The sequence below is a fragment of the Podarcis cretensis genome, assembly GCF_951804945.1.
Source record: "Podarcis cretensis genome assembly, chromosome: 12".
NCBI lineage: Eukaryota > Metazoa > Chordata > Lepidosauria > Squamata > Lacertidae > Podarcis > Podarcis cretensis.
In genome coordinates this window covers 24,544,257-24,569,480 of record NC_137181.1, presented here as the reverse complement: position 1 = coordinate 24,569,480, position 25,224 = coordinate 24,544,257, and the positions used below count along the sequence as shown (strand labels likewise).

Genomic DNA, 25,224 nt, shown 5'->3' with positions numbered 1-25,224 from the left:
TCGTTCCATGCGGACGCGGTGACGTCAGCGCGCCTTGCGGAAGGAAGGCTTGGGGAAGGGCTCTCGCGCCGCTGCCGTGGTCGAGAACAGGAGGAGGGGGCGGGGCGGGGCTTAGGCCCCTCCCACTTTATCCGCCGCGTTGGCCACGAGAAGAAAGAACCGACGGGAAGGAGGCAAGGCGCTCGTCTGCAGCAGAAGCGGAAGAGGAGGTCGGCGGTTTCTGCTGGCCAAGTCGGGATGGGCTTGATATTTGCCAAGCTGTGGAGCCTTTTCTGTAACCAGGGTGAGTAGAGCGGGGCGGCGGCTGGGGCTGTCGGGGCACCTGCGCCGCCGCTACCGGGGCTGCTGCTTTTGCTGCTCCGTGTGGCATTTTTGCCGGGAGGGTTTCGTCTCGGGGCGGGGGGGGGAGTTTCCCGGGCTGCCCTTTAACGGGGGGCGGGGGGAGCTCGGTTGAGGGAGGGTAGCAGAGGGAGAGGATCGTGATCGTGACGAGACCTGGGGGGATGTCTCAGCTGTGTCTGTAACAATTAGGGTTTTGCATTGGGTGGGAAGCGGGGTATTTATTGAGCCCTTTCTCCCAAGGAAGGAGGGGGCATCGTGCATGGGTCTATTCCCCTACCCTCCCGCCGTATGCTCACAAGAGCCCCTGGAGGTAGCTGAGGCCGAGAAGGAAGAAGTGTATGGCTGGCCACTCGGGGTCTTTTTTTGCGGGGACTTGAACTTGGATCCCCCCCCCCCGCCCCCAGTCTTGGATCTCCCATGTTACGGAGGTGTACGAAAAAGGCAAGAGTGGCGTTGGGAGAGGGGACCGTTTTTATTTATTTTGACAGGGCGGAGTAACAATAGGGTAAATACAGTAATATGGGGAAAATAGTGGGCTGAGAAAGGAAAGGACTGTGAAAAGTTAATACGTACAGTAAAGTTGGGAAATTAGGGGAGAGGAGGCCACTTGCTGTGAGTAGGAGCATCCTGTCTGTTTGACCAAAGGTGTTTTAATATAAACAGGGCAACAAGGACTGGTTTTGAGTCAGCGGGAAGGTGAGCTGGAGAAATAGGTATGATGAATAACAAGGGTGAATAATGGGGAGGCCAGGAAGTCAATTAGCCTGTAGATTGTAAGATGCTAAGTGCCAGCACATTTCAACCAAATTCAACTGGTAGTATAAAGGACCTGTGAACAGGAATGTGGCAAAAAGTTAAAGTTGGAGTTTGAGTTTTCCCCAAAATGTAAAGAAATTCCATGAGTTCCTCAGCCTTGGCTGTTGGCGAAATCTGTGCAGGAAGTAATAAATTTGTGTTAAAATGTTGCAGTGTCTGTAACAACTTGCGAACCACCTTCTTTCATTTTTCTTTTGTGTTTGAGAAAACACCCTGTTGAATGCATTTGCAGAGAACAGTCATATTGCCAGCTGATCGTTTTTCCTTTTCTCTGTTCAAATTTGCATGACGTATATGCTTTTGTCTAATCTTATTTTAAAAGCTTTGCCCGCAAAATAAATGCACCTGTGTTCTCCAAGGCATGGTGGTTACTGTTTTAATTTTAAAAACTCCAGCAATGCAGCATCTGCCTTGCATTCTTTAAGCTAAAATAGCGTGCCAGATATATACATGAAGAAGCCATTCTGATGTCGTTCCTAAGGTGTGGGGGTGCCATGCAAAGCTGCCTTAGTGCATTCCTTTCTTAATGGAATACCTGTTAACATTTTATGAGGCATAATCAATAACTCCACTATCTTGAAGATACTGAACAAAGAATTCACACAAACCTACATTGTTTTAATTACATGGTGCTGATATTGGACCTCTAAGCTAAAGAAACTAACAGTGGTTTCATGTAACGAGATTGATGCAACAGCTATCATGCAAGACTTGCTCATCCCATGGACGTGTGCAAAACCTCTTGCCCTAGTGGTTGGCCACCAGTGTGTGATGAACTTCATGAGGTGTTTTCTCACTTAAGACCTGCTGCTTGGATTTGCCACCACGTGGAAACACTCAGTTTCCATATGCAGACCTAATGTCCGCACCACTCTTCAACTACTGCCAAAAACAATACCTGCTTGGCAGTAGTTTATTCTGTAATGGCTTCATTGAAAGACTGGTAAGAATAGCGGAAATGGTGTGGAGAGCGACAGTGGTAGGTTGTCTTAGCAATGATACATCTTTGCAAGAGTTGCATTGGGGAAAGTGGGAAGACCACTGAGCTTGATAGCTCACAATCTTACCTTTATCATGGGCTGCCGAGGCTTGGAAAGGCAGACTTCCAAGGAGCTAGTCTTCACTCTTTATTTGCCAACTTTGTCTTGGTTGATAATGAGCTCATGGGCTTCTAAGTAATTCATACTTGCTTTTCAATGACACCTGTTGACTTTGGAAAACAGCCATAGAGGCATCATTGGCTGTCAAAAGATCACTGTTGTTTTCTATCCTAGATACATCTTCCAGTCTTTTTGGGGAGGGAGATGTTCAACATGTTTGGAGTAACAAGGATGGGGCGGGGGCTCAGATCTAATAGCAAAACACAGCAAAATTAATCTATGGTGAGCCAGAAAAGACTTGGGGGGACGGGATTGAGTTATTGAAAATATGGGTAGAGGTTGTCTTACCTAGTTGTATATGGGAAATAGTTATTGATGGTCATATGAACTACTACACCAAGAAAAATCTAGAAGCCTCATTGTATTACACTTTCATATAATCTATGGTATGTGATAACCTCAAGTTTACAGCAGCTTACAACTGTTCACTATTATGTATTGTAGAACACAAAGTAATAATTGTGGGCCTTGACAATGCTGGAAAGACCACCATTCTATACCAGTTGTAAGTATTTTAACAAGATAACATTCATTCCTTCAGATATGATACTGTTCACAATTTGACCAACACTTGGAGCAGGGTTTTTAAGCACAAAGAGAACTTGGGACAGCCTGTCTGTCAAAATATTTGAAATTATCCAGCTTCAAAGGTCTAGGAATCCTGTTGTCTTTGAAGCTTGATTCCCCCCCCCCCCCCCCAGACTTGAGCAGATACATGGAAGCTTTCCTATGATCTTCTAGTGTGTTAGACTCTCTAACTATGAGTCATTCATAAATGCAGAGAGTTTATCAGTCAGCCCAGCTATTACCATTGGTGGAAGGATAAAATCTTATGGCTGACCTATCACCTACTTGGGTTACGGTATAATGTGGGCAATACAATGTTGCTTGAAAGTATTACTTCACAGTAGCTACTATAACTGTCAGAAGCTGTGGCTATAAGAAAGGCAAACAAGGTAGCTGGCTGATATTGCTTACAGGAAGATACAGATAAGCTCTGAAAAGGCAAAAAAACCCATTTTGGTATAATCTTGCTAGTTATTAAATAGCTTTGCTAATCTTGTTACACATAGAATGCTTTGATTTTTTAATTTAAATCAATTTTTTTTATTTAAATCAATTTTTTAAAAATGGATTTAATTTTTAAAAATTGCTTTTGGAGGGAAAATCTTTCTATTTAAGTTACATTATAGCCCAAAGGCTATTCATCAGGAAATAAGGATTTGTTTAAGTTTTTCGTGTGTGCTAAAACTCAGTCTAAGGGTGTTTTTTTTAAAAAAAAAAGTTTAACCACATCAGTAAACATACGTGGATACATATGCTATAATGTCATTGTTTTAGTTTAATAAATTGTTTAGATTGTTATTAAGGAAATGATTATTTTTCTCCTTCCAATAAAGTACAGCAGAAAATTTGTCCAAATATAAACAGTTAACTTATTAAACTTTACAATAATTATTGGTCCATGTATTTCTAATAGTATAACCAACTCATTAATTTTTGATATAACTATAAAAACTACTCTGAAAATGTATTAATCCAAAAATGAAACCTTCATCTGGTTGTAAATATTAAGATTATACCACCAAGAATGAGTCTTTGTGTAAAAAAAATTGATTTAAATCGATTTTATTTAAATCAATCCACCCTGACTCTAAGGGTACATTACAGAATGCAATATATAATTGCTTACCAAAGGGACAGTTAACTTCCTCTACATGGTTGTGCCCAAGGATATACAACCATCTTAATAAAAGGTAAGGTTGTTAACACAGTTAGCTGGCAGCTCTCTTTGATCACAGATATACCTATTCATGATGAGAGGCAGCAGTGAGCTCACTATCTGCCTTCCAGTTCACCGGAATCTTCTTAAACAGTTACAAGCACACACCTGTGATCATATGGAAGAATTTCACGAAAACCTATAAGCTATTTCTCAAGAGCTTAAATTTAAGTAAAAATAAAATTGAGCATTTTCAGATAAATTCTGATTGAGCTATTTTCTGTACAATCTTCTTTTAATCCAAAGACAGGAATTGTTCTATGATGGCATATTTCTGTATGGATGACCTTGATAAACATACAACTTTTTCATCCCCTTTAGCCTAATGAATGAGGTGGTTCACACATCTCCCACTATAGGAAGCAATGTTGAAGAAATAGTAGTTAAAAACACCCATTTCCTCATGTGGGATATTGGAGGACAAGAGTCTTTAAGATCGTCCTGGAATACCTATTATTCAAATACAGAGGTATGTTGATGCTGTTCTTAATTTAGGCAACCCAAAAGACCCAGGACTGTGCTGGCAAACGTGTGTGACAATTTTCTGAGGGTTCCATCCCCCTTGGCCCACGAGGCTTAAGGCAAGATCCAAGAGAGAGGAAGGGAAGTAGCTGAGGAGAAAACAGTAGAAAAGTTTTTTGTATTAAGCCTCTGAAAGGCTTTTCAGACCATCGGAAGTGCTCCCCCTTCCTTGGCTCATTCATAAGAATGAGTTCTTGATGTTGATCTCTGGTAAATATGAATGACGGGGTTGAACTGGGAAGCATTCCTGACTCTTTCTAGTGTGCCTGTGTGGAAGCAACAAGGGTCCAGACACTGCTCTTGTTGCTATTGCCATTTTGTTTTATTGAGCTCACTTTCCCTGCCCTGTACTGCCTCAGATAGCAGTAGGAAATTAAAGAATGCTGTGTACAGGGGACTCCCCACTTAAACAGGGGTTGTGTTTCAAGCCCCTGCCCCCATAAGCAAAATATGTGTAAGTAGGGAGCTTGAAAGGGGTTTTTTTTGAGTGGCTGTGTTTCCCCTCCCCCTTTTGTTTGGAAGGGTAGGAGCCAAGCAAGAGCTATTTAAGGGGCAGCAGATACTCCCTTCCTCCCCTCTCCTCACCCTCAGTCTCACCAGTAAGGGCAGAGAAGCCGCACAGCTGAGCCCACTGCAGGGAACGGTTTCCTGCCCATCAGCTGTTGAGCGGGGTGGCGCAGCAGCAGCAGAGAGGGTCCTGCATGCCATTTTGGGTTCAGCTCTGGAGCCAGTAAGCTTTTTAAAACAGAAACCTTTTTTGCTGTCCACTTTGGAAGCAGAAGATGCCCCCACCCCAAGAAAAGTATCCACAAGCTCTGTAACCTGAGAGAGACTGGAAAAGTCATGCAAGCGAGACCTGCTGCAAAGCGTCTTCCCTGCCTCTCAGGTGATGAGTGTGGTAGCGCAGCAACAGGTTGGAACCCTGCTCCTTCATAAGCTAAAAGAAAAATCCCTCTTCAGGCTCTAGGGAGGGGCTCCTCGCAAACCACAAGGACTCTCCAGCTCTCTCTCACCCTTTCCAGGTTTGAATCACAACATTTATTTATTTCCCAGTGATTATGCACAAGTTGAACACATGTGTGCCTGTATAGCCATTTTGTTGTAACACAAATGTATCATTTCATTCAGTCATACCTTAGTTAGAAACATGGTGGCTACCTTTAGCTTTTTGTCCACCTTTTCTTCTTTCTTTCCACAGTTTATTATCCTTGTAGTGGACAGCATTGACCGAGAGAGACTATCTATCATAAAAGAAGAACTATACAGAATGTTGGCACATGAGGTACGATATTCTATATTCTGTGTGCATTCTAAGAATACAGACAATGGTTGGGACACAAAGCATTGCCCAAAATATTACACAAGTTGAAATTGGCAGAGCCCCAAGTTTTGCTACATCCCATAAAGTGTGAAAGATTTATTGCCCCTCGGGAGCAGTTTTTCAAGAAATGCAGGTGGCTGCAGTAGATAGGGGAGAGGGGGTTGGCAGAGAAGAAGGCGGGGTGGGGCTGCTTCCCTTATGTAAGTCTAGTGCCTTTTGCTTTTGAAACAGCATATTTGGATCCAAGCTATTCTTTTTAAAAAATAGCCACAGAAATGAAAAGCATTAGCTAATCTCCACAATCCTACACATATTTACTAGGCTTTTGAGTTCAGTGAGACTTCTACCCAGGAAATTGGGTACAGGGTTGTACCCTAATTTTTTTAAAGTCTAGTACTTGTCTCCATATACATCATAATGAATTCTGATTTGGTTGGCTTTAACAATATGTGTTGAGACTGGTGATAAGAGTTGATGCTTTGGAAGGGGAAGTGTAGCAGGAACAAATCTACAACCTATGCTTATGCAGTTGGCAGAATTGCAACAAAAGCAACCTTAAATATAGTGGAAAATATCTATTTTTGCTTTCTTTTTTAAAAAAATCAAGGATTATGTAGCTGTTAGGGCTATGGAAACATAAATTTTCTAATTAGACGTCATTTACAGGATTTGCGGAAAGCTGCAGTTCTCATCTTTGCAAATAAGCAAGATATGAAAGGCTGTATGTCGGCAGCTGAAATTTCCAAGTACCTCACCCTTAGTTCCATAAAGGATCACCCATGGCACATTCAGTCCTGTTGTGCGCTAACAGGAGAAGGGTAAGTACTCATAGTGTTAAATAAATGCTTGTGTACAGAAACTGGCAACTTGTCGGAAAGTATTCACGCTCAACAGGAAGCCATGGGTTAGCACAGCAATACCCAATGTGCTGCACTCCAAAAGTGTGAAAGCAAAACCTCAGGCTCATTTGCCCCTCCTCCTGATCTCCAAAAATCAGATGCACAGCTCCCACCCCATCACAGATAGAAGTGTATTCCACTTGTGCAACCATCCCTTTGGATTAAATCCAATATTGGGGTAGATTCCATGCTACAATTCCCATGCAATATCACCTGCTTGCTGTGCCATAAATTTCAATCCCTCACAGTATTCCCAGATAGCTTTCAGAAAGGCCTCCAATGACCAACGTGCACAATTTGTCGTAATAATAGAAGTGTGTGTGTTTTTTCCAGCAGCATGCTCACATTTATTTGATTCAAAATATTTTATTTTTAAAAAAATGTTTTGTAAGATGGTTTTAATACTTTGGTAACATTAAGTAGAGAAAAGCAAAATCTGTACAATTGGTGACACGTAGCATAGTGATTTTGCACCCTGTATGTTTATTATTAAGACTTGGGTTTTCTTCCCCTTTTTCAGATTGTGCCAAGGCCTGGAATGGATGACTTCCCGAATTGGAGTAAGATAACTTCTTTTCTGGAGTCAAAGTGACACTTGCCTATGGACAAACTCCTTTGCGGTACACTTGGCTGCTGAGGCAGCAACAAACTTAACTTAAAACTTCTGAAACCTCCACAAGCAACACTTGAATCAAGTGCAGCTGAACTTAAACTCAAAAGTATTTTTTAACATTTTTAAAATGCACTAATCTTGGATGGATGAACAAGTGGGACTATATGAAAGCTCTCCTATATAAGCTAAATGACTGCCTTGTAACAATTTGCCATTGAAAATGCTCCTTATTCTTGCTGCTTACAGTAATCGCCTCTAACATAGGTCGGTCTCCTTCCTTTCCTGTTTCTATGCTGCAACAATTAGCTTTAAGAATCCCAAGGTTATGGGTACTAAAGTCAACGTGATTCCAGTTGATCGGAGTTCAAATATTGATGCACACTACAGGAGTTCTCTAACATTGAAAGTTATTTATTTGCTGTTGTTGCCTTTTTTGTTTATGTATTGCATTTTATGACTTGGTGAACATACACCTTTTTTAAAAGAAAGAAACTTAAATTGACTGCTAAGTGTTTTATATATTCGGTTTACCTGAATTTTTTTGTTTATTTTTATTTTTGGTAAATCAGTGAATATGCTGCATGTTGGCAAGGAGGACAAATTTGAGTGCATTGTGTTTTAGCAATGTATGTTTGAATAGGGGAAAGTGTTGAAATAAGTGGAGGTATAGCTTCTCTAACAATATTGTCTCGTAACAGTACGTGAAAGCCAAACATTCAGCATTTGTATTTGTTATTTTCTTTATTACCCAACCTTCATCCTTAGGTGCCAAGGAGCATTGCAACAGTTTTAAATACAAACATTAAAACGGCTCACAATCACAAAAATAGGATGGGTCCTACAAAGTATACATCTCAGGGTGTCAAAGGCAGATAAAGAGTTATGTCTTCTGCCCCAAAAACGTATAGTGAAGGAAGGAGGGAATTCCACAACTTGGGTCTGCCACAGTGTATGTGCTCCTGTAGGCCACTGCACCCCTGAATATCTTAGGGTGGTTTGAAGTTCGCCTCTGCCAATCTTAACATACAAGAGGATCTATAGAGGAGGTGGTGGGCTTTCAGATATCTGGGCCTGAGTTGTTCAGGGCTTTAAACGCTTAACATGAGCACCTTCAGGGAAGTTTTTAATCTGTGATATTTTAGTGTATTTTTGGTTTTTATGGAAGCCGCCCAGAGTGGCTGGGGAGACCCAGCCAGATGGGCGGGGTACAAATAATAAATTATTATTATTATTATTATTACTTGAATTGGATCCGGAAACAAACTGGCAAACCAACGCAGCTGTTTTTAAGGTGTGTGAAATCTAAATGGAACCTCAGCAGTAATCTGGCTGCTGCATTTTGGACTACTTGTTTTCAAGGACAGCTGCACACAGAGGGCATTGCAAGGATCCAGTCCAAGTCACTAGAACATGGAGTGCAGTGGCCAAGTCATTTCTGTGAAAAAGGGACTGTAGATGGCGAGCCGGCTGGAGGTCGGAAAAGGCACCCCTTGCCACTGAGGCCTCCAGTAATGGGTCTGAATCCAGGACCACCCCCCCACCCCCGGCTGTGGACCTGCTCCTTCCAAGCAAGTGCAATCCTTTGGAAAAGCCATTTTTTTCTGGGTATTCCGCTTGTCAGTGAAATTCTACAATCAGATTCTGGATGATTGTGGCACAGAAATCATTTATTTGAATTGTGTCTGTAAAATATGCACACACCTTCAAATGTGAGGCCTACCTACATCTCTGTTGGAGAGAATTGGAGCAAAAAGTACGCTTGAAAATAACTACTCTGTTGGCACAAATTGAACTAGCTTTTCTACAAAAAGCATTAACTAATGCATTAAAGTGGTTTGCTTTGTTGTCGTCCCCACACCAAGAAATCACTGTAAATTTTTCAGTAACAGTTTTCTGTGGTGTTTTTAAATATCATTTTGTCTGCCTTCTATAATGTCAATTGATTCCCCTCTCAGTTGTTTTCTGTCTTAAGGCAATGCTGGTAATGTATGTGATCTGACACTTAGCATTACGTGAAAGCTCTTGTATTCAGTGCTTCCCTGAAATGCCAGACAACTTCAGAGGCTGCAGAACAGCTGCCCTTTGTGGCTTAACCTGTGTGTGGATTGGGGTAGAAATACTGCATTGCAACTGGGGCTGAACTGAATTTCCATTGGGTTCATTTTCTCCCGGTGAAGGTGACATACTTTAGTGCGCACAATTTTTTCTCTCCAATATCCCCCCCCCCAGGCAAATGGTGTTCTGTAAGAAAAGAACCCCTCACACTTTGGAATTGTGATCTCCCCCAGCAATTCAGTTTGAAAGCAATTGTTATTTGCCTCTGTTGTTGCAATGTGTAAGGGGTGAACCCTCAAGTCATTCTGCCTTCTTTCTGTTCAGCCCTAGCATGCCAAGCAACGGTACAGTAGCTTTCATCACTGGGCTTGTAAAAAAAAAAATGCAGTGAGATCTGGGCTTTTTTCTCTTAATGGTGTCAACTCCTTTGGCTTGCACTGTCGAATATAGGCACATGTTCCTGTAAAATTGGATGTGCAATGTTATATTTGCTAAAGGCCACACACGGCAAGAGTTAGAGGTATAAGCTAAGCATCAAACCGAAGACCTTTGTTGGGATAAGATTAAGCTGCCTTATATGTGTGAAGCTCCTTGTTCCTGTAGCCCAGTATTGTTGACTCGGGCAGGGGTCTTTCTCATCACCTGCAACCTATTCCTTGTTTAAGCTGGAGATGCCTTGGGTTGAATTTAGGACCTTCTGCATGCAAAGCATGTATTCTGTTCAGCTATGGTTCCTCCCTGTGTACGTTTTCATATCTATTGAAATATATTTAGAACTTTTTTCTTAGCATCTTAACAAATACATTTCAAATGAAGTCTATTTCTGATCTTAGTCCCTGGTCATTAAAAAAATTCTTCAGGGATGTTCGTGCTAAATTGGAAGAGATTTTTCTTTACTGGTACTATCTGTTGAGAATACCATGATTTTTCCAATTTGCCCTGCCTTCTTCATCTTGGCTTTGCTCAAGAGCTGCACAGGAACTGTGAATTTACCATTAGGCAAGGAAGCATTCAGTGTTTAATCTGTACTTATGATGCCACAGGGTTTGAAAAACATGGCCCTTTTTGTCCAAGATAATGTTTGTCATTTGATCACTCAAGTGGTTTATCAATCTTGTACACTTTTTTATAACAAATGATCAGCATGGTATTGCATTGTAATTATTTTGTTGGGGTGAATTAAAGTGCTTGGCTGTGTAAAGCAAGACTTATGTTTTTTACACTTACAAATACTGCTAGCAGTGAGTGCAATATTTACTCTGAAAAGGACAAGAAGGGAAGTGGGGACTGATTTGCCAGTAAAAGAGCTCTGCTAGGGGGCATATGTACAGTAATTTTACATGCATGTAAACTGGCTCTTTGGACTGGAACCAGTGCATCTATTTTTAACTTTGGTGTGTTGCAATTTGAATATTTCAATGGTGAAAATTAGTTGCACCATTTGAATTGAAAAAAGAACACAGAACCAGCATTAAGGAAAAAAACATGATGAGGGAGAGTGGAGATGAGTGCTCTAGCTGCACCCCAGTGCAGCTGCCCTCCATGAACTGGAGGGATAACTTCTAAGAACATAAACACCTTGCTGGATCAGGCCAAAGGCCCATCTAATCTAGTATCCTGTTTGCACACTGGCTATGTGAAGCCTGCAACCAGGACATGAGTGCAATGGTGTTCTCATATGGGAATATGTCTGATCTTTTAAAGACTATCCAAGTTTGGTGATTGTCCCTACCTCTTGTGGGAGTGGATTCCATAGAAACCTGCTCTATTCTGGTAGGGTCCCTGTGATTCCCATCCCCATGATTATGACTCCAACTTGTGAAGGGTACCTGCAGTGGTGGGTAGAAATAGCATACTAATCCTTACTCTTCGCCATCCCATGAGGGATTTAGATTGTCTGGCTAGTCCAGCAAGAATGCCCTTGTGTGATAAAGAATTAGCCTACAGTGCTTAATTAGTAAAGCTTCTCTTTAGAATACAAGCTTTTGTAGAAATGACGCGTAGCTTGTAAGCTGGACGATGTGACTTAGACCATTGGCCCACGTAACTCATTATTGTCTACACTGGTGGGTAATGGCTCTCCAGGGATTCAGATGCGGGGCATTCCCTGAAACCTTCTGCATGCAAACAGAGATGCTCTACCACTGATGCTCTTCTGCATACCACTTTTTTGTTGATCACTTGGTAAAATTCTGGAGTACATCAGAACTTGATCTAAGAATGTGTTTGAAAAAGGATCTTTCTCACCTTTTGTTTTGAAATAGTGTTATGGTTTTATTTTACACTGCGTATGTCAGAAGGTGTTTTCGAGGGCTAAAAGGTAAAGCTGAAGAGAGGTGCTATATTCAAAATGTGACGTACACATCTCTGAGTAGTCCAGAAAACTGAACAGATGTGGGACCTTAAACTGATCCTTTCCCGCAGGGTGGACGAAGGACCCTCTAGCACTCACTTGGTTTTGTTGCTTCTTCTATTTATTTTGTAAAGTTTAAGGTTTAGAGTAGTTTTATCTGACACCCAAAAAATTAGTATAAACTCTTCCATTCCAGCAAGGCAGCATGAATTTGCCAGTTACTGCAAGTGCTGGTTAACCAACTGCAATCTCAGGTACGTCTTTTTAGAAGGAAGTCATACTGAGTTCAGTGACGCCCTCAGGTAAATGTTTGTGCGTTCACAGCCTTAGTCTTTACACTGGTAGTGAAACGGATCTGCCGTCGCAACCAGAGATACCACAGTAAAAGGACACATTCTACTCATGTAAAAACATGCTGATTCCCGGACCGTCCATGGGCTGGATTTAGAAGGCAATTGGGCTGGAGCCGGCCCCCGGGCCTTAGTTTACCTACCCATGACTTGGAAGGATGCTTATGTCACCTCCATTGTTTCCAGCTTCTAATGTAAGAGCCCTTCTCTACAGCAGTCAGGAACACTCAGGCAGGCAGAGAGATGTCAAAGGCGTATTTTGGACAGTGAATCAACATGGAGAAACCGGAAGCATGATGTATGCAGAGAGGCCCTATAGCTCAAACACCCATGCTTTTGAATAAAAAGGTAAAGGTAAAGGACCCCTGACAGTTAAGTCCAGTCGCGAACGACTCTGGGTTGCGGTGCTCATCTCACTTTACTGGCCAAGGGAGCCGACATTTGTCCGCAGACAGTTTTTCTGGGTGATGTGGCCAGCATGACTAAGCCACTTCTGGCGAAACCAGAGCAGCGCACGTAAATGCCGTTTACCTTCCCGCCGGAGCGGTACCTATTTATCTACTTGCACTTTGAAGTGCTTTCGAACTGCTAGGTGGACAGGAGCTGGGACTGAGCAATGGGAGCTCACCCTGTTGTGGGGATTCGAACTGCCAACCTTCCAATTGGCAAGCCCTAGGCTCAGTGGTTTAGACCACAGCGCCACCCGCGTCCCTTTATGCTTTTGAATACAGGAGCCCTAAAGTTCATTCCTCAGCATCTCCTGGTATAAGGATCAGGTAGCAGGTGATGGGAGATACCTTTGTCCAAGGCCCTAAAGAGCTGCTAACTGTCAGAATTAGGTAGTCTTAACATCACATAAAGCAGGTGCCTACATTCCTGTTCTGTTACCAGTTTAATGTTAAATGTCACTCTGAGCAAACTAGCAGGTTCTTGCTTTGTGGCAGGAACATGAGTGAGATGATCTTCAGGTTTCTTACAGGTCCCTAATCCGGTGATATTAATATGTTTCAGGATCACCACTCCTTGTTTTATAGCCCAGAGGTATGCTGAGGATTCCATCCAGTTCAGCAGCTTCTATGGAGTTTGAATGCTGCATCTTGGGCTTAAAGTGCCTTATTGCCTGTTACTTCAGCTGTGACCTCGAGGTGGCACTAAAGGACTTAGCTATGAAATGTTGGAATTATACATCACTAATTTAAAGGTGGTCAGAGGTGCAGGGTGGGAGTCATTCACCTTAAATTAAGAAAATGTCAGTGGGCAAGGCTGTAATTTAAAGGGAGGAGAAGCCTAGATAGGAGTACCCACTAATTAATGTTCTGGATGTAACATAATGTATAGCTCGCTTTTCGAAATGGCTTATGTGCACACATGACATACAAGCAGGACCTGCCTACTTGTTGCAGTTGATTGCCAGATGTGTGTTCATGTTCTGTTTCGCCCAAACACAATTTGGCGAATGTGTTTTAGGTTCCTACCTCTCCGCACTCCTATGTACCACTTGAAAATTGCTCTGGGTCTTAGTGGACCACTTAATGATTTTTTAAAATATATTTTTGCCATGTTGTAGCAACTGTAAAGCAGTATGCTAGATACTCTCTGATTTTTACTTGCTGCTTTTATTTTTTTATTATATTGTATTTTATTGTATTATAATAATTCTATGGAATAGAATAAAATACAACACAATCAAATACAATATAAGAAATAAAAGAAGTGATTGAAATACAATAACATATTAATATGAATATTTAATGTGATGGACTTGCCATCTCCCATCCTTAACCACAGATCCACAGACATGCTGCAGACCACCGATGGTCCACAGACCACAGCCTGGAAACCCCCGAAATAGAGAATAGCTGAAGATGGCACCATGCACACACACCGTTAACACAGCTTTTTGATCCTGTTTGTACTGCCTAGGATCTGCCAGATGTGGAGCAATTTCTGCTCCTTGCCCTGTGCAACTAACAGCATTGGATGCATAAACAGACAGACAGACAGATGGGGCTATCCAGGAAGCCCAACTTCTGCTGGCCCAAAACAATGAGGGTGCAGTCTGAGACAGTGGCAGACAATGCTGCCATAGTACGAAAGGCAAGCTGAGGAACAACTGGGGCAAGTTGAGGTGGGGACGGGCCAGCTACAGAATCCGTGGTGGAGCACAGCAAACACAGACACAAACATATATCTCAGTGCAGATGCTTCAAATAGACAGTTCATGAGACAAGTAAGGTCGTCAACATAATGTAACATGGAGCGCTCTTGTTCAGAATCCTACCAAACATTCATGTCCTCTTCCTGGGATGGGAGAATATGTGTCTATTTCAACTACACATACTTTGGCTTAGGGGTACTGGGGACTTGACCAGGGTGGCAGTGATCCAAAGGCTTCCCAGAGTAGGTATAAGATGTCTTTTGTATTACTTGTCACAAGACCAGTGACTTCACACACCTGTGTGGTTTGAATGCTAGAGAAATGTATGAAACACATCACTTGAAAAGGGAGGCAAAAGGCTGATAGTTCTTACCAAACGCTAAGAAAGGAATGCCTAGAACAGCATCATTTTTGATGTGTGGTGGAACTAAACATAGGTTAATTATCTCCATAATTTCTGTTGCAATTTGTAGAACACATTTTCCTTTAGCTGTCTAGACATTGCATTAGTGCTATACATTACCATTCTGCAGGTGCCAAACACTGCTAATTTATCATTAAGCAATTCAGTATTTGTCAATAGTGTTTACAACTGCATTCAGTGATTTATCCAAAAGAGGGATTTTCTATTGCCTTGAAAGGGAGGTACAAATATGACAAAAGGAAGCTTTCTGTATTGACTAAGCTTCTTTCCCCCTCCACATCCATTGCTACAGATAAGCCAAGCTGCAACCTTATGCACCCTGACCATTAGGTCCAGTAGCAGACGACTCTGGGGTTGCGGCGCTCATCTCGCTTTATTGGCCGAGGGAGCCGGCGTACAGCTTCCGGGTCATGTGGCCAGCATGACTAAGCCGCTTCTGGTGAACCAGAGCAGCGCACGGAAACACCGTTTACCTTCCCGCTGGAGCGGTACCTATTTATCTACTTGCACTTTGACGTGCTTTTGAACTGCTAGGTTGGCAGGAGCAGGGACTGAGCAATGGGAGCTCACCCCGTCATGGGGATTCAAACTGCCAACCTTCAGATTGGCAAGTCCTAGGCTCTGTGGTTTAACCCACAGCGCACTTACCAGGGAGTAAATTCCTTTGAGCTCACTTCTGGAAGAAAAAAATCTGTATAACTAAGCTGTGAGCATTTGTTCACTTTGGTCTCCAGGTGGACCCAGATCTCTGGGCTCAGGGGTTTAATTGGACTTATTTGTAGGAATGGAAAGTTTCATTCTGTCCTGTCAGTTACCACATATCACCAGCTCAATTCAGTTTACATTTAAAGGCAAAACTAATTTGGCACTTTCTAAAGCAGTATACAAACTGAGATGTAGCCACCCTTCAAAATTCAAATTTTCCCTTATTCTCAAGCTAAGTAATATGTACAAATATGCAAATACCAAGATAAAACTTTGCATCACAATTCACAGATTACTGAAAATAAATGTACAAAAAATGTTTTGTGTTAGGGGAAATATGCCAACATGTGCAGGCTATGGCAAAATTGCATGCAGAAATGTGTTTATTATGAGAAAGGCGCACTGAATTTTCATGAGGACTTTTAAAAAAGAAATTGCAAGCTGCTGTGGAACTGTGGAGAACTGAACTTCAAATTGGAAAAATGAGAAACAGAAATTGAAATATGTACCTGCCCCTATACCAGTTTGTGCTGGTTTCATAAGAAGCAGAAAAATGTACTCATACATATGAGTCCAAGAAGGAATCTGCTGCCCATTCTTTGCAGAATGGGCAAAAAAGCACCGTAATAGAGTGCAAAGAAAGAAAAGGAAAGAAGATGAACTTCCTTGCCAGCACTTAAAAGTGGAAAATTCAGCATAAGCTGATTTGTAATTCAAGTAATGACCTTTCATACACTGCAGTTGTATGACATTTTCTCTCAAAGCAGTTTTTATTCTCTGTGTATGTAGGCATGAGAAAGAAGGAGGCAGCTGGGGAACAAAATGCAAGCTATCCCTTTGGATGAATAGGGGACACAATAGCTCACAAGTGTGATGCAGGATGTAAACAAGTCCCAAGAACTAGCCTGATGTGGGATACAGGAGAACGTTACAGCGGCTCTCATAGAGCTTATTTATAAAATGGCACGTGGGAAGACAACTTACCACAACTCTTTTGCAAGAACTGGTTCTCGGCCCATCATTATCTGATGACATCCTGGTTTCATCACATTTAGATGCCCATGCTACTTCTGTTTAGGGTAGTTTGCAGCAGCATGCAATCTTCTCCAAACCAATGCATGATGGTGCCTTCATATGATTTCTGCAATACAAACCAGCCATGAGCAGCCTCATCTATGTGGGCCACACAAGAGAGACTATATGACACTTGGGAGGGTACTGTGTAGTTCTGGGGCCAACGTTTCCAGGTGATGGGGGAAATATTCTGTCCGAGATGCTGGCAAGCAGCAGCCAGGCAGAGTTGACAATAAACTGACCTGGTATAAGGACCTCCTCCTCCTCCTTTTCCATTCGCCAGTGTGGTGCAGTGGTTAAGAGTGGTAGACTTGTAATATGGTGAACCGGGTTCGCGTCTCCGCTCCTCCACATGCAGCTGCTGGGTGACCTTGGGCTAGTCACACTTCTCTGAAGTCTCTCAGCCCCACTCACCTCACAGAGTGTTTGTTGTGGGGGAGGAAGGGAAAGGAGAATGTTAGCTGCTTTGAGACTCTTTCGGGTAGTGATAAAGCAGGATATCAAATCCAAACTCCTCTTCTTCTTCTATGATTTTAAAACTCTCCACGTAGAGCGTTCCCATAGAGAAAGCTGCATGAAAGTAGCCACCCCCTTGACCCATTGTTATGTCTTTTTAGCCACCACTTCCTAGGGATTCACTTGGGGCATGATGTCCCTTACTTTTCAATCCATAACATTCTTATGGATTGTGGACAGGAAGCGGTGACTGTCAGTGTGTCATGCTGAGCCAAGCATTGCTTCCTCTACACCAGAGATGGGGAGCCTGTGAACCTCTAGATCTTGTTGGACTACAACTCCCATCATCCCTGCCCATCGACCATGGTGGCTACAGCCAATGGGCATTGGAGTACAACAGCAGCTGGAGGGTTACAAGTTCCCTATCCGTACTCTATATCCTTGGATGCATTCATGGAAATGTACCATGGAGGCCGTTCTGGAGTGTCTTAACCAGGCTCTGCAGTAAGGCTAATGCTGGAGTGTGGCAACATCTGGACAAACTGGAGGATGGTGAAATTTGGGTGAGTTGGTGCTTTTTGCCTTTTCATCACTTGCATTCCATATGTGACTGCTACCCAACCTGACTTTCTATTTGTCTTTGTATCTCCTCCCTGATCCTGATCCTCCCTCACCCTGTCTCTTTTTTCTTTACACATGGCTTCACCCCCACTCTAAAATCCTCAATGTTCTTCCAAATTAAATAAATTACCCTATGCTTTACAGGCAGCAGAATTGATCAGGGATTGAAAGCCCAGGACAAGAGGAGAAAAATGTAATCGAGAGCCATTGCTTCTAAGCATGAGAGCAAAGTATTTACTTAGAAAATATATATAGATCACGTACACAGAAAAATCTCTAAGTGGTCACATAATAAAATTATCAAAAAAGATAAAAATCAGCAACACCTTTTAAAAAAAGAGAGTGTACATAAAATAATTATTAGTAAAGCACAATAGAAAACCAGCTAAAACTTCTGAAAGCAAATGTACATTACTAAATTATATGACTAGGAAGACTTGATGAAACAAAGTTTTCAGCAGGTGTTTAATATGGCAAGGACTGTGAATAGGCAGGGGCAATCTCTCAAGTAAACTGGTCCCAGGCTGTTAAAAGATTTGGAGGGGTTGTCTATAGTTTGGGGATTTCAGTGAATAACTTTCTATTTTAGCTTTACAAATGACAGTAGCAGCTCTAATCATGGATGGTAGTCTGTTCTCAGCTAGAAAACATATGTATAGAATTGTTCATTATCTGCAAAGCAAGAAAATGAACAATATGCAAGACAAACACAATATAAATGTAAATAAACATCCATAATTCTTTCTTTCTTTTAATGGAGTGAAAGCAATTCTCTATTGATGCAAACACTCAACCCCAAAAGTACAATAAAAATGTTTTAGTCCTATACATGTTGTGGTCCTACTGGAAGTTGCTTCTAAATTGCCACTTCTCTTTGCCATTTTTCTCTTGCTGTGGCTTCTCTTAAGGGAACACCTCAGAATAATTCTATCATAACATTTTTTTCCACAGGGAAATTGCCACTCTTCAGTCGTTCCTAATGATAGGAAAAGGGAAAATGTGGACCTGTGATATGGATGAAGAGCAGGCATCTACTTTCCACTGGTTCCAGTGGAAAGTTGCACAGATTCAGGGGAAAACCTTTGACATGTTTTGTGTCAGTTACTCAAATGCACCCTCTTCAGTGAAATGTTGTTGAAATAGCTCTGTCCATTAGGACAAATAAATTCATGTGATAATGAAATATTAGTACTGTAGTAGTAATAGTACCCACCCTTCACCAGCAGGTCCCTGGCTCGGTTAGAATTTAAAATTCTGTATTAAAAACGAGTTGACCCTGAATGGGATGGAACTCACTGACACAAAATTCCACCACATCTTCTTCTGATTTTGTCTGCCCATGGCAGCCATTTTGTGCTGGCACCCACAGCACTTGTAGTAAGGTATGAGTACTGGCACCTCAATTTTATTTATTTTTTGCTAAAAGAAGAAGAGAGCACAGGATATATTTGTTAGTTAACTACATTTCCTCAAATTTTCCAGCACCTTTCTAAATTTGAAGCAAGACTTCAATTTGCATTTTGAAAAAGAATCAAGATACAGCTTTTGGGCTGTGTCCAGGCTTAGTCCTACCTGGAGTAGGTACATTGAAATCAAGTTAGAGCCAACCCAGTGGTTGCTTTTATTTTTATTTTTCCTGCAAGATGCAGCACATGCTCTTTTTATTAGGGGGAAAACATGCAGTCGTTATATATACAGTTCTTGTGGTTTCTTCAGACAAACACAGGATTGGGATGGAATGTATGAAACAGTAAGCCATCATAATTTATTGCTTCAGTGATGCCGTCTAACAGAAATGAGGGCTGCCTGGTTAAAATCAGTAAGCCCCACTGGACACAGTAGAGGAGGCATAGGCAAACTTGCCCCCCCCCCAATGTTTTGGGACTACAACTCCCACCATCCCTAGCTAACAGGACCAGTGGCCAGGGATGGTGGGAACTGTAGTCTCAAAAACATCTGGAGGGCCGAGTTTGCCTATGCCTGCAGTAGAGCTTACTACTCCATACATATGCCAAGGAGTGCTCTGCAAGGCTTCAGTCCTATGCACTTGCATGGGAGTAAGCCCTATTGAACACAGTAGGATTTACTTCTGGGTAAACATGCAGAGGATTGCACCATAACCGAGTGCAACCTTGGCTTGGAGTTTCACTGATATTCCACATACTTTGCCAAATGTTTTCTGTCTTTCTTCTGCATTAATTCCTCCCATTCCTTTTTGTTTTTTGCTTCCTTTCCTTGGACTTCAGGTAAAGAAGCATCTTGTACTGATATGAATTATATGTACTCTGATCCTTAATAATTGAAGACAATTGCTTTCCTTCTAATTCAATTGCTGCTGTGACCATTTCATCCAGTCAGATAAAGTGAACAGTAGCCACTGATTTTTGCAAAGCCTCCAAAAATGTTGCACTTATCATAATGATTATCCCAAATGTAGATTCCTCTGCCCCTCCCAGTAAGAAAATAAATCCTTTGAGTTTACTGTCAGTGTTCTCTAGACTCATTATTTTGTAAACTCTGCAATTCGTAGTCATCAGCATACTTCCTAATGGCTGTAAAATTAAGAGCCAATGTTACTACGACAGAAGCAAACCTGTTTAGTTTGACCTTGGTCTGCCTCAACCATGTAAACAGGAACTATAGAGAATGTCCACATTTCAGTGCAACCTTCCCTAACCTGGTGCCCTCCAGAGATTGTCAGACTACAACCTCCATCATCCCCAACCATTAGTCATGCAGATTGGGGATGATGGGAGCTGGAGTAAAGTGATATTTACAGAACCCTAGAGGAGTGTTTAAAAATGTGATTTCTCCCCCACAATTGCAGTCTGAAGTGGTGCATCCTATTCTCTCATTTCAGAATTCCACCACTGTTTTCACACCTCATTCTGCTGCATGTGAACTGTAGGACCAGGCCTTGGTTATTGTGGGTGTATCCATCTGGTGTCCCTTAACTGATGGAAGAAAGGCCATTTTTGGTGATTCCTGCCCACCCCCACCCCCCGATACCCTTTAGAGGATCCCCCAAGATTTGGGAGAAGATTTGGATGAGGGAAACTGCAAGAAGGAAGGACAATCTCAGATAATTTCCTCCCTTCTCATTTTGCTGACTGATGCCTTCCGCCAGCAGAGAAATACCAATTGAATATCTGGCATCCAATAATAATAATAATAATAATAATAATAATAATAATAATAATAAACAACTTTTATTTATATCCCGCCTCCCCAGCCGAAGCCGGGCTCAGAGCGGCTAACAAGAGTAATATAATGCAACATTCTAAAATCATTTCATTATAAATATATTCCATTATTAAGGACAATAGGACATGTTGTTGTAATATTTCTACTTTTACCTCACCATTTTCTCCCCTCAACATGAGTCAGATTTCTTCTAGGATACTGGTTTCAAACTGGGTTCTGGAAAGCCCAGAAACATTTTCCTCAGAAGCTTATTACCAATGAGATGGTTGGCAATGGCATATATGTTTTCTTGAAATACAATTTGCATCCTATTGTTGGTCTTCCCCTCCAGGAACAGGGAAAGCAGCAACATAGGAAACTGCCTTATACTAAGTCAGACTGTTGGTCCATCTAGCTCAGTATTACTGACACTGACTGGCAGTCTCTCTCCAGTGTTTCAGATAAGAGTCTTTCCCAATCCCTGGAGATGTTGGGGATAGAACCTAAAGTTCATCCTCACAGTGAAGCCCAACAGGCCCAGTCAACATCCCACACCCTGCATAAGCAGGAGTTTCGTGACTGTCAGGCTTGTCCTAAGACTGTTCCTTAGAAGTGTTCCCTAAAGCTACAAAATCTGAAATACGAATGTTTTCTAATAGCCATAAGTGAAGACATTAGAGGTCTACTGTAGGATGCTTACAGTTAATGTTTCCAAGTAACCTTCTCTGTCTTGATTTTGTTGATGAGTAGTCCTCACTTTCAGAAAGAATGAACACTATTTCAGAGTGATGTGATAAGTGCAGCAGTTCATGTTTCAATGCAGAAATCCACTCAGTTTCCATTCTTTCTTTCTTTTTTAAAAAAGGAATTGTAGTGAATTTGCAGTCTGAATAAAAAGTTAAGGCTGCAATAATTCTGCACACAGAGAGCACGGGAACTTCAGACAAAGCACTCCTAAATTAGGCTAATATATGTGTTTCGTTCCAAGGGAGCCAAGCAATAAAATCCTTGAAGCAACCATTACCATAAGGTAATTGACTGTATCTGCAAGTTAAACGTTCCAAGAAAGAGACAAAGTTATTTCCAACTGACAAGGTCAGTTATCACCTGTCTGCATCCCCACTGGTGAGTGTTACTGTGAGTAACTTTCAACACAAAATAGCAAGCAAAACTTGGAAGGTTTTTCAAATTACCCTTTTTACATACTTCAAAATAAACAAATGTAACAAGCTTTTATAGCTATGAGATTAATTGCAGTCTTGAAGTCTGACCTTCATCTTCACACACCTGCTTGGGCATTATATAGGGAGTTAACCAGCACTGAGGACCCAGTGTGGTGCAAGACCACTGAGACTGCGACCACTGATGACTTGAGATGGCGACTGGCAAGCACAGTCCCCTGAACTAAGGCCAAGAGCTGTTTACCCTTCAGGACCTGTTAAGGGGAGGTCCCCCTTATTATCTATATCCTGAAGGCTAGGTGGAATGGTGACATGTCCTCTTAAAATGGTGGCGTGTCCACCGGCCTGTCCATCCCCAAGATCTCACTAGGCTTTGAAAGATGAAGAGGCTCTGAGATCTCGTGGGAGGATCGCCCTCTCCCTCCAGCCATGGTGTCCTTCGTGCAACCCTGCAAATCATTCAATGGTTTCAACAGGTTTGTTGGGCCACAATTTATTGTATACGTACTCAAAGGTTTCTCCTGACCACTAAAGGGGCCTAATGATCTAAGAGAAGTAGATGTTACTATTTTTAAGTGCCGCTGAGTGCTGTAATGATCACTTACAAAGGCTGCTGCAATTCCTGACCCGTAACCCAGATGTTTTATTTTTTAATAAGTTCAATTAATTTTTCAATTATCTGGAACGAGCTAAAAGAAGAGAATGGAAGCGGGGGATGAGACACAAGCTACTTTCAGGGAGATGGAGAAGACTGTCACTTTTTAATTAGCGAGGGCTTCCTGTGAGGCAAAGCTGCCTTGGAGACATTTTCTGAAGAGGCTGCCTTAGCCCTTGCACCAAGAAGATGTTGTCAGGACGATAATTATAACAAATATACAGACAGAACTCCTGGATGCTTTCAGACTAAAGAAGCATAATGAAACAGACGTGATAACTGAATGAACTCTCAGCTGACCCTCCTCACTCCTTCTAGCAGGTGACAAAGGCCTCTAGCAGTAAGACAAGGGGAATTAAAATAAGAAAAGCTTGTAATAATTATGGATGCCAGCAGGGAAATGAACACTCTAAAAAGACAAGAAACAGCAAGGTGGAATTACTCAAGCAGCTTCATAAAGTACATTTATTTTGAAGTTTGCATAATGCCTGTTAAGGTGCGTGTCAGAATCCTTAAGGTAACAATGTAGATAAAGTTGGGGGTGGGGATTTAAGCAAAAAGCAAAATGTTTTTGGGTTGTATCAATTAATGATTTGCACTAGTAGAAAGTGCTTCCACTTGTGCGAGGCAAGGCACCTGATTTTCACTGATTTCCCCCATCTAGTGATGAATAGCATTATAAGTCTATGCTCTGGGGTGGTGGTGAAGGATACAAATGTTCTGATGAAAACTAGTGGATCCCTTGCTGATAAATTCAGCAGGTGGGGATCTGAGAACTCTAGAAAGAGAACAGGTACATAGGTAGAGGTGGCTGCCATTGGGATTATCAATTCAAATCTAGCAAAAGGTTGTCAAGATTACGTCCTTGAAATGAACCCATCAATCAACCATCATGACTAATGGGTCTCACATATTCCAATGAGATTTAAGCATGAGATGTTTTTTTTTTCTGGATTAAGCCCATTTTGTTAAAGGTGGAACTGTAGCAATACAAAGCTGCCTTTCCCGGAGTCATACCCTCTGGTCCTTCCATCTCATATTGTCTACAATGACTGGCAGCAGCTCTCTATAGTTTCAGACAGGGATTCTCTTCCAGAGCCTTACCCAGAGATGCCAGGGGTTGAGCCTGGGACCTTCTGAATGCAAAGGAGATGGTCTGCCACTGAGCCATGGCCCCTCCATTTAGCCCTGATGTCAATGGACTCCAATTCCCATCAGTCCCAGCCAGCATGGCCAGTGGCTAGGGATGCTGGGAGCTGAGGTACATCAACATTTGAGCCATAGATCCCCCATCCCTGTGCTAGAAATTTGTGTTCACTGCAGCGCAGCTCACCTATAAAACAAAGCTGAGATGTGGGGTAAGCTGCTATTTTATGCCATGTCTCATTTGAGATTTTATCCTTAGTTCTGTAATGTTCTAAGGAGCGGTTGTTGCTGTCAGAAGGAAGGGAAACAGCTATCAGTGGAACAGAGCTATAAAAGGATATTTCCTTTCTCTCCCCCTGGGCTGTTAAGTAAGTTGTTTGCAGCAAGAGAATATGCAATACCTCCATTTCTTTTGTTCTCTAGTTGGAATAAGCAGCTCAGCTACCTCCTGAGGAATAAAAGAACCAAGAACTGATTTGCAATAGTGTTGGAATCTTTTTATTTTATTTACTTTTTAATGGCTGTGCTCATCAGCGGTTACTGAACTACCCAGGCAACAAGGCTGCAAATTTTCTGCTTCACTCTTTTTGCAAAAACAGGGGGAAGGATGCTTACCAAGATTTTTTTAAACACTTAGATAATAATGCAAATAATATTGCATTCAGTCAATGTTGGAAACCTTAGGATTTTGGTTTATCAGGTACAGTATTAAAAACAGCTTTTAAAACAGGTAGTTTTTTTGTTTCAAATAGTAATTTAAAAAAAACCCCTCTCTTGCTTTGGATCCCTGCATTACTGAGAGGAATGAATTCAATTATTAAACATGAGTCTTCCATAAACTTTAATTTGACAATTGCAAATGTGATATTTGTATTGGATACAGGGTTTTCTACTATCCAGGCTTGTAGTCTTGTGGATGCAGAGATGAGTTCAAAAACATTTAGTCACAATGCATCAGTGACTAAGCTTCTAGCCAGCTACAATTGCTTATTTGGTACTTTGCTCTGCTTTTTACTCTTTGTTTCTGGTCGCTTGCTGGGGTGGTGGTGGGAATTGTTTTCTCCTGGCGGACTTGCCTTTTTGTCCCCACTATCAAGATAAAGTGTCACCAGGCAGATTAAGTTTAGCATGACAAAAGCACTCCAGTTGTTGGGGGAGGGGTTTCTAAGCCAAACTGCCAAGGATCCCTCCATCCAGTCTACCTCTAGAAAAAAGCAAAGGAGCTGTAGATTTACTTTCCCAAAGCCTGAGAGTTCAGGCTTTAAACAAAACTTGTGAAATTCCATTAGAACACAAGTACAGTGGTACCTCGCAAGACGAAATTAATTCGTTCTGCGAGTTTTTTCGTCTTGCGAAGCACGGATTTTGGAAAAGCTTCAAAAATCACCAAAGTCTTCAAAAACCTCA

The 25,224-nt window shown here is 41.8% G+C and overlaps 2 protein-coding genes across 2 annotated transcripts in view; one reads left to right on the top strand and one right to left on the bottom strand.

Annotated features, from left to right (window-relative positions):
• The first annotated feature begins 96 nt into the window (after positions 1–96).
• Positions 97–7,954, top strand: ARL5B (ARF like GTPase 5B). Its single transcript, XM_079948383.1, has 6 exons — positions 97–283; positions 2,763–2,823; positions 4,423–4,570; positions 5,822–5,905; positions 6,611–6,762; positions 7,364–7,954. The coding sequence occupies exons 1-6, from the start codon at positions 238–240 to the stop codon at positions 7,410–7,412; spliced, it is 540 nt and encodes a 179-aa protein (XP_079804509.1). The 5' UTR covers positions 97–237; the 3' UTR covers positions 7,413–7,954.
• Positions 7,955–20,931: 12,977 nt separating this feature from the next.
• Positions 20,932–25,224, bottom strand: part of LOC307200044 (uncharacterized protein) — a 73,451-nt gene continuing 69,158 nt past the window's right edge. Inside the window, exon 6 of the mRNA XM_079948381.1 lies at positions 20,932–21,686. Within this exon, the coding sequence (XP_079804507.1) occupies positions 21,510–21,686 (177 nt within the window). The 3' untranslated portion in view covers positions 20,932–21,509. The remainder of the gene's footprint in view (positions 21,687–25,224) is intronic.

Excerpts from the sequence above, each read along its gene's own strand:
- ARL5B (XM_079948383.1), top strand. The coding sequence starts at position 238 with ATGGGCTTGATATTTGCCAAGCTGTGGAGCCTTTTCTGTAACCAGG. Across the intron at positions 2,824-4,422 it reads ACCACCATTCTATACCAGTT|CCTAATGAATGAGGTGGTTC; the intron begins GTAAGTATTTTA and ends CATCCCCTTTAG. Across the intron at positions 5,906-6,610 it reads ACAGAATGTTGGCACATGAG|GATTTGCGGAAAGCTGCAGT; the intron begins GTACGATATTCT and ends CGTCATTTACAG.